Raw genomic sequence first — 10000 nt, forward strand, 5'->3', positions numbered from 1 at the left:
TGCTAATAATTTTATCTAGTAAGGCCGTTGGTCTTTCATAGGTAAGCTCTGAATACAAATCTGGCTAGATCCAGTCTTCTTTGATCCCGAAGTCCAATCCAATAAGTAATCAGCCAACAGGTTTTCTCCTACCAATTTGATTTTTTTTAAGAATTGTAATCCTTCTTTTCCAGCTCGTTGTTGTAAAAGCACATTTTAGTACATTAAGCAATGTTCTTCATCATTGACTTGCGTTATTAGAGAGATTTAGAATCGCGTTTACGACGAAGCGGCAAACGGAAATACGGACGGCTGCTGCTTGTCTTAGAGAGCATCAAAATTATTTTCGTCTAACTTGTTTCGCACCCCTAATTCTCTTCCCAAGAGCCCTCCGCTTCTTTTGTTCACGTGGTCGGCGAAACAAAAGGCTCTCGGCGCACCTAAAAAAATTCAATTTTTTTTCATTGGCTGATTTGTATGCGCAGAATAAATTAAAATTACACGTACTACGCATTACATTTTACTACCGGCCCATATGGCGGAGCAAATGGGACGCGGCAAGCCCTTGTTGGTGCACTTTTTAAAAGATTAAATAAAAACTTCTGAAACATGGTGACTACGCCGACGTAGGCGTACAAGTTTCCGCGAAATCTATAGAGAACTTAAGCAATGACGACAGTGACGCCAACGAGAACGTCACCTGAAAATATGTAAGATTTGAAATTACAATGAAAGATTGTTGTCTGATGCAAAATTAAAACCTGTGAAATTCGCGTTGCTGTAAGCACTTCGTGATTATTTGAACCTGACAAGAGTGTGGTAGTTCCTCAAAAATGACATTTGTAGGAACGGCACTTAATTTAGAGGAGAAAATGAAAATTTATCCTCAAGTGCTGACGTCCTTGAAAAAGCCTCAAATTTGGCCATTTCACGTTGTTTTGCAGGCGACGGCAAAGAAATGGACAAAAATTGAACACGCAAGTGCGGGGCGTGCAAAGATTTTGTTTTTGTCCACTAAAGTATGCAATTTTTTGACGCTCTCGTTGCCGTCGCCGTTGTCGTTGCTTAAGTTCAATATTGCATTGCCTGCATTGAGATCATTCTCGATTGTAACCATCCTGTTTTGCTGTTTGGTAAGCGACAAGCGCAATCAAAGCCTGTTAAAAGCTTCTTCGAGATGATCCTCTAAGGAATCATACACCACCTGCCGGATGTCGGAGATTTATAGACATCCGTTATTGTCTGCGACCAGAGACTTTCGTTTCGCCGACCACCTGACCAAAAGAAGTGGAAGGTTCTGGGGACGTGAACGCGCACCCCTTTGAGACGTTGCTTGATCTGCGCATGCCCGTTAACGCGGTGCTCAATCTTGAGTTAATAGAGACCTTAAGATACCCCGAAATTGGTGTACGAGTGAAGGGTAGTGCCATGTTTATTTATTTTTTTTTTTTCATTTTGCGATAATATCATCGATCTTATCCGGTACACCCAGCCGGTTTTCCGAGGGTAGACACAAATTTACCCGTAGAAGAATTACGAATAGCTACAGAGAAGATGTGATGGAGAAACGAGCAAGTTCTTATCATCGGCGTACGTTCTAAACAGAGAACATTTGTAAGGACGAATTTTGGATATATTTGATAGACTTTTAAAACGATTCAGTAAACTTCTTTCTGAGGAAAAAGTGCAAACCTTGCCGCCGCGGTCGCCATCTTTGTAGAACAATCGTTACCAATTCCCACGGGTTAACTCTACGGGTATCTTAATCAAAATTGGCTACGTTCATGAACATTTTACGTGTACGGGTACACTACCCGTACCCGCATACCGGTATGCGTGTATCTTAAGGTCTCTAATGTCGACCCCAGAGCTTTTCTCTTAGAGACAATAGCTTAAATTTTCCAGATAAGTACGAGGTTCACTTCACTCTTTCAGCTATAACCAGCACTTCAAATACACACATTTTTTTTTTTTCGTTCATCGAGTCCTTTCAAGGAAACAAATGAGCCCATGCACTTTACCAGAGCCTCAGATCGACCCAAGGCTCTGGGAAACTCTCTGTAAGAGAACATGCACCGTAGGGTTCTCATAGCCAAAAATTGGCTATTTGAACCTTAGGGCGCCTGCTCACCACTCGTGCTAACCAATGCAATTAGAGACGCTTTTGGTTGTACTTCACGAAAACCAATGGGTAGACATTTAGTTTCAGGGTTCCCCAGAGTTCTTCTCATTGGTTTTCGTGAAGAACAACCAAGAGCGTCTCTAATTGCATTGGTTAGCGCGAGTGGTGAGCAGGCGCCCTAAGGTTCAAATAGTCAATCTTTGGCTATAAGAACCCTACGGTGCATGTTCTCTCAACTCCATGGCTTCATGCCTCATTTGGTGGAGCATCGACCGGCATCACACGGGTCATGGGTTCAAATCTTGTGTTAGCCACCTGGATTTGTTAGTTGTCTATAAGAGAGGATATTCACCTTTATCACTCGGCTGCCATTTTGGAGTCCGTGAGGCTTTGTCTTTGCATTGTCTTTGCACGTCCAGCCAGGTTAGACGTGCAAAATCTTTTGTTTGCACATTGAGTGATACGGGTCTATTGCGTCAATATCCAGAAAAGTGCGAAGATCACTCCACTCTTACCTTCTCTGTCATTGCATTAATTCCCGTCTGACTTACCAAGTTTCTCCTAAACGAATTTTGAAACTTCAAATAATGATATGAACTTCCATACATTGAATTCAGAAAATAAGCCATTAGTTCAGATAAATTTATTTTGATATCCCGGTAACGTGGTAAAACCATTTCAATGAGATATATTCTTGAAAACAAGAACAATTGTGAAGAAATAAAAGTTACTCTCTTTTCTTTCCAGAAAAAGCGACTGGATGATACAGTAAACGGCCTTCAAGCCAAGTACAGGCTCACATATGGCGATTCTTTTCCTCCCACAGGTTAGTAGTTGCCAACAACAATACTACTGCTGCTACTGCTACTACTGTTACTGCTACTGCTACTGCTACTGCTACTGCTACTGCTACTGCTACTGCTACTGCTGCTGCTGCTGCTACTGCTACTGCTACTGCTACTACTACTACTACTACTACTACTACTACTACTACTACTACTACTACTACTACTACTACTACTACTACTACTACTACTACTACTACTACTACTACTACTACTACTACTACTACTACTACTATTACTACTACTCTACTACTATTAACGCTACTGCAACTGCGACTGCTACTGCTACCGCTACTTCTGCTTGTGTTACTGCCACTGTATCCGTTATCGCGGTCTTCACTGGAGCACTTGGGACAGTGAGCAAGCTTTCGACGGCCTAGATTACCTGAAATAACTGATTCACTCCAAAAAGAAAGCTTGTTGGGCATGGTAAAGATTCTGCGAAGGACCCCAGAAACTAAGGCTAAGGGATATAGCCTGATGCTCGAGGAAGCCAGAATACCCCTTGTACCATCTGAGCGTGATATATGACTAATAATAGTAATAATAATAATAATAATATATATTTTTTATAATAATAAATAATCTTTATTTGCCAAGTAAAACTAAAAATAGATTACATCAAAAAAAATAAAAGGAAGTTCTTGAAAATTGAATTATGTACAATTAAAAAAAAGCTGTCTTATTAATTACTAATAATAACAGTTTCATTTCTAAAATTTTACAAGAAATATTAAAAAGTATCTAATAATAATAATAATAATAATAATAATAATATGATAATAATAATAATAATATGATAATAATAATAATGATAATAATAATAATGATGATGGTGATGGTGATGATGGTGATGATGATTACGTACCAATTATGTGAAGCCACTTTTAACCTCCAGTTCCAACGTGGCGATTATCCATTTCTGTTAAGCCATTTGTTATTTTCAGTGCTTCGTGCTTTAAATATTTTCGCTACTACTCTTAGAGTGTCGTGAGCAATGTAAACAAACTCTGTGCATCTTTACACGAATTTAAGCTCACCTTGCAACAAGCATTTGCGACTCAAGATAACAAAGTTTGTCTAGATCTGTCATGCTCCACGCTCAAGAGTATTAACTTATTCTTTCAAATTGTGTCAAACAGAACCGTTGGACCAGATGGTAGAAGAGGTGAACGACACCGAAAGTATGGTCAATCAAATCCTCCACAAAACCTTTACGGGTCAACATTCAGCTTTTCTGCCCACTGGCCCTAAGGTACAAATTAAAGTAGTCAATGCCATGGTGTATCAAATACACGCCTTCTTAAAGTTCAATGCAATTCATACACAAAGTGCGTCAGGAGAGAGTCTGATTTACGTTCCGTCTAAGAAGTGGAGCCAGAGCGCTTCGGTTACTTGTCAAATTCGGCGTGTTGCTGTCAACGATAATGCTGATGATGAAGTTAAGAAGTTCGGCGATGCTCATTATAACGATGGACACAAGGTGCTCACTTTATAATCAGTAAGTGAGTGAACGAGAACCAGCAACGGAAAAAGACTAACAAGAATAATAGCGGTTACTGCGCACGCCTTGCGCATTTTCTTACTGACAGCTTTGCGAAAAACGAAACCACGCTGAAGTGATATTCTCAATTTCCTCTTTTATGTTCAACGCCGTTTTTCCAGCTTTATTGCTAGAGTACAGCCATCACACAATGTATGGCAAATTAAAGTGGTTACATTTCATGCAATGAAAACTTCCAGTTGTAGCTGTCGATGTCTTTGCTCAATAAGGGAATCTTTGTTGACGTCATTGCTTACATTTTTTGTTTATCATACGAGTTTGCTCACAGAAGGCATCATACTATATTTCCAAACTTACTTTAGAAAGTAAAGGAACATGATGAAGTTAATTTTATTAATCCTTTTAGCTTTGATTACGCAACAGTTATTGACCATCAAAACCTGATAAATTTATGGGTGGGAAAAGCCGTAATGATCATTCTCTTCCTCTTTACAATTTCGAATATTCAAAGGATCATTTCTCCGAGATTATCTGTTATATCGGGTTCATATTTTTATAGATAGCTTATTATACAATGCTGTTCACTTCAATATTCAATACTTTATTCTTTGCGGACTGGTTAGAAAGCGATAGCCTTGTGTTAATGAGGCGAGAAATGTAAACAAAGATTCCCCCTGTTGAATACCAAACAAATCGGCCCCACGTGAGATCCGTTGCCTTTTTTTTTCACCAAAAACGAAACCGCTGGGATTTATATTGATGGTATGGTAATTTCATGGGACAATAAATTCTTATTTACAATCGTGGCAAGGCTCTTCAGTCTTTTTTTTTATAATTTATCCGTTAAAGGGAACCTCAAATCCAACCAAAAAAACAGTAATGTTACGACCAAATTGCATTTCGAAAGCGTCTGTATCGGAAATAAATGGATTTCAATATCGCTTACTTGTGTTCTCAAGCTTACCACGGCGCGCTGCAATCTTAAATAATTGTAACGAGTTGCGTTTTCTCTACTGGTGAAAAACTTTTCTTTAGTGGGAATGGATGTCCCCTTGAATGAAATGAAATTATTTTGCAAACTTTTTGCATCAAGACTTGATTTGAAAACGAGGCAACCATAAATAATATCATAAAAAGATTTGTTAAATTCATTGAATATAAATGTGTTTTTTTTTTTTTAGGCTTGGGACGCCCATCAATCAATTTGTATAGATGGCTCTCTGATTACCTGTAAGTCATATAATCCTCTTCATGCTGACCAAGGATACTTCTCGTGCTATGGCGCTAGATACAACGAGAGGTATTCCCACAGATTCCCACATTTTGAGGCAAGTTATGCAATTGTCGTCTTTGCCACTCTGCAACTCTATGGAATAAGTAAACTCTTTTACCGGTAATTTTATTTATTTCTAGAATAAGCAAAGGGGGTGCACTTTTCAAACACTCCATTTATGCTTGGGACCAAGGTTGTTCTAAAGCAAAGTTAACTTGACCTTATCGTCCTTCCTCCAATTAACTCTGTGATAGCTGAATAAGACAACTAAAAGATGAAGTAGCCTCCTATGCACCTATGCGTGACAAGCGTAGGAGGAATTCCAGTATTAATAAAGATGGGTTTCAGTTTCTTTGATAGAGAAAGGCAAATAGAAGGATGTTTAAGGAGATCATCCCTCATAGGACGTAGGTGCGCTCGAAAGAAAACCAGAAGACGCGCCTCAACACAAAATGTTCTTTACATGAAGGCATTCATATGATAACGGATGATAGAGGAAACTGACTTGCGTTTCTCAAAAAACTTACTTTCGTAAAATTCACAAATTTCGGTTACGTTTTATTTCATACCTCTCTTAAGTATCTCTAAAGACAGTAAACATCTCGTCTTCTCAGGTGATGCTTCTCGAAGGTGCAGACAAAGGCCGAGTGTCCATTGGTATCGTTGACAGCTCTTACAATCATGGACTTGCGCCTGGACTTTATGGATCTGTTGGTTTTAATACTGATTTGAAAATGTTTGATACTGAAAGACAGACACCATCAGGTGGAAAACAAGTTACCGGTAAGAGGAGTTCTTTCGTTTATTACAGCACTGCAAGTTATCCCCATTTAAGGCTTACTTACATATATTCTCCTTTGCAGCCGTCTTTTGGGATGTCACGCAACGCTTCCACAACGGAGCATTCCGTGACATCCCAAAAAACGGCTGCGAGGGAGGCTACAAACGCTTACTGTGCCTTTCATGGAATGGAAAATCAAATTCCAGTCAATGCTTTTATTTTTGGCTCCCGTCAATCACCGAAGCGGAACGGGTTCACGGCTCACAATCAGCGTTGTTATTGGCTTGTTTCAATGCAATTTGTCGGTTTCTCCTTTAGCGGACAGGTAACTGTGGTTGTGGCAAATGTGATTGACGACCATGTAAAAGGAAATTGGATTGGCATTCGAATTCGAATTACCTGAAGGCACAAGTCCATACTATCCAAACTGCTTAGATTGAACACGCAGGTGTCTTTCCCGGCTTGGTCAAGTGGGAAACTGCTAGGGAGCCAATTAGTTTGAAAAAATCAATGGCGCTTTCTATTTTTCAATAATGGTGGACCGAACGGTGGGGGGTGTGGGGGGCGGGGGTAGGGGTTTAGAGGGGAAATAAAAAGGCGAACTCCTCATTGGGATGCCCTTGTAGAGTGACTGTGTGTGCTTGTCAGCCCAAATTTCCGATGAATTCTTTTGACTACTTTCTTCCTTCCATAAGCGTAATTTCGTTCATCCTTTGTATCAAGATAGTGAAGTAATTTCTGATGAAATTCCGCTGCTATGTTGAGAATGATAAAAACTGAAAGTCACTTCCAGGAATGGAACGAACTTTATCAGAGTGATTTAGCGTTTAACGTGTTAGAGTTTCGAAGAAGAGTACACTCTTTTTTTTTTTATAAGAACGTCTCATTTTGGGGCTGAAGCTGAACGTAATTATATTTTTTGTGATTTGAGCATTAAAATGTTTTTAACTTGTTCTTGAAGTTGCATGGCATGCCAAGTTGGACTACAAACTGAGTTGTTCTTCAGTGTATGGTGCCATAAGAAAAAGACGTCCCTCAGTATTTGAGCTAATTGTTAGACCACAGTTTTACATTTCTTATACCTTTACTTACACTACTCAAAACAACAAAAACAACGAAACACAAAAGAAGCAAAATAAAGACGCTCTTAACTGAATCTTAGCCTGGGTATGTTATTAGTATGTTCTTGAATTTTGGTTAAACTCAGCATGAACCTTCTTGTGAAAAGGATTCTTATAAACAGAAAGAGGTAGGCTGGGTAGTTTTTCTTTTTTGGCGCGCCTATATTAATTTATTATAACTATTACTGTAGTACATTGGATGTAATATTAATAGCGATTTCTCTCTTTCAGGTATTGCAAGAATCCGCCGAGGTGATATCATTCGATGCTCGGTCATGTTTGACCAAGAGAAGGACATAGACGGACTTGCTCACATTCCGGTTGTGTTCTCTGTGAATGGAACTCGACTACTTCCCGAGGGAGGCCAAACATTGATAGCACACAACCAAGACAAGCCTTGGTATCCCTACATTGGTTTTGATCGACAAAATAGTGCCTTGGCCAGGGTAAAAAAAAAACATAATTCTATCGACGTTTAGCAGTGAACTTAGCTTATTGTATACATATTTATTTCCTGAGCTGACAAAAAGTGATGTCCCCGACATCTCAGTAATAGAGAGCTTTAGATCCGACTACGATTACGAAATCTATCTTCGTGCTCATTCCCATAGTGTGACAGGCCATAAAATGTGGCGGGAAAACGTTTGTAGCCATCGTCTTGTTTACTCCGAGTTTTCGAAAAAAAACTTCATCTGAGAGATGATTACGAATTCGCAAAAAAGTAAAATAAAACGAAGGCACGTTCAATTTCATCCCAATTTAGTTGCCAAAATGAAAAGCCCTATAGCTAAGAATAATTTACCACTTTTTGCTTAACATTTTGCCTTGAAAACCTGTTTCGTTGCCTATTGTTGCAAATTGACAATCTAAAAATTCATCATGCTGTTATTTAATGCCAGACTCCCACGTCTTAATTTCGTAGTCGTAGTCGTTGTCGGATCCAAAGGTCTCCAACTAGACGAAGATGACAGGTACAAAAACGTCCAGGGTTCGCTCTACCAGGAGATTAAAAAATTCCAGGAGTTTTCGAGGACTTTTCCAGGCTATAAACAAAAGAAATCCAAGACCCCAAACTTGGAAATATCAGATCAATTTCCTTTAGAGCAAGTTACTAAGTCTGTGAGTTATTTAGAGAAACTTTTCACAGCTTTCTCATTCGCTTTTTCTTAATTTCTAATTCATCATCGGCCTCTTTATTTACAAACTGTGTCTCTTTGGGGAAAAAAAACGATTTACATAAGTTCTAGGAGTTTTCCACGAGTTAATGCCAAAAATTGAATTTTCAAGGAGTTTTCCTGGGCCCTGGAGTAACCTTTCAAAAATCCTGGAATTTTCCAGGAATTCCAACAGTAGTACGAACCCTGAACGTCATTTGAAAATGTAACTTGGCGTTGCTCTAATTCAGTACTAGTCCATTATTCCAAGTTGTTCGGAATGGAAAATGTATACTAATGTACCCGGAACAAAACTGGTAGAGCATCCATTCTTAATATCGAAAGACGCAAGTTCGCCCTTTCGAAAGCACTCGAATTTTTTCCGAGTGTCTGCGAAAATTCATTTCTTCATCTGTCGGTTGATAAAGGTGTCCACACTTAAAACATGGCGATTGAGAGGGAATAATATTCGACTTATCAGTCCACCAGAAATCTCTAGTGAGCGTATTTTCCGTATTTTTGTTAAAGGGGCTAGGTCACGCTATTTTAGGTAATTTTGTTTCATTTTGTTAAAGGGGCTACGTCACGCTATTTTAGGTAATTTTGTTTCATTTTGTTGATTATGAGCTCTAAACGTCATATTGGCAGAGCAAGAGTCTTTCGTTTGCAAAATCACGGCCACATAACAACTGAGAATGATTTTCCAGCTTTGTAAATGACATTTTGATATAGACTGATATAAATTTGAAAAAAGGTGGGCCGACGTTTTTCAAATTTACCCAAACTCAATCCATTTCAATCCTCTCCAGTTTTGTCCATCCATGTCCCTTTTTGGCTTCCCTGTGTTTTGTTAGAGTTCTTCTACAGTTTTGGACAGTTATTTTGATATTTTAGTTAATTCTATGACCATTCGATCAGTGCTGAAAATGCCTAAAATAGCGTGACCTAGCCCCTTTAATTATGAGCTCTAAACGTCAAATTGGCAGAGCAAGAGTCTTTCATTTGCAAAATCACGGCCACATAACAACTGAGAATGATTTTCCAGCTTTGTAAATGACATTTTGATATAGATTGATATAAATTTGAAAAAAGGTGGGCCGACGTTTTTCAAATTTACCCAAATTCAATCCACTTCAATCCTCTCCAGTTTTGTCCATCCATGTCCCTTCTTGGCTTCCCTGTATTTTGCTAGAGTTCTTCTATAGTTTTGAACAGTTATTT

General features: G+C 38.9%; 1 protein-coding gene across 7 annotated transcripts in view; it reads left to right on the forward strand.

The window, feature by feature from the left end:
- Positions 1-10000, forward strand: part of LOC138025250 (transient receptor potential cation channel subfamily M member 7-like) — a 99589-nt gene that overhangs the window by 87008 nt on the left and 2581 nt on the right. For all 7 annotated transcript variants that reach the window (XM_068872477.1, XM_068872478.1, XM_068872480.1 and 4 more), the window contains 5 exons: positions 2849-2927; positions 4089-4201; positions 5632-5778; positions 6338-6506; positions 7857-8071. In XM_068872477.1, the coding sequence (XP_068728578.1) occupies positions 2849-2927; positions 4089-4201; positions 5632-5778; positions 6338-6506; positions 7857-8071 (723 nt within the window). The remainder of the gene's footprint in view (positions 1-2848; positions 2928-4088; positions 4202-5631; positions 5779-6337; positions 6507-7856; positions 8072-10000) is intronic.

The sequence above is a fragment of the Montipora capricornis genome, chromosome 12 (genome assembly GCF_036669925.1).
Source record: "Montipora capricornis isolate CH-2021 chromosome 12, ASM3666992v2, whole genome shotgun sequence".
NCBI lineage: Eukaryota > Metazoa > Cnidaria > Anthozoa > Scleractinia > Acroporidae > Montipora > Montipora capricornis.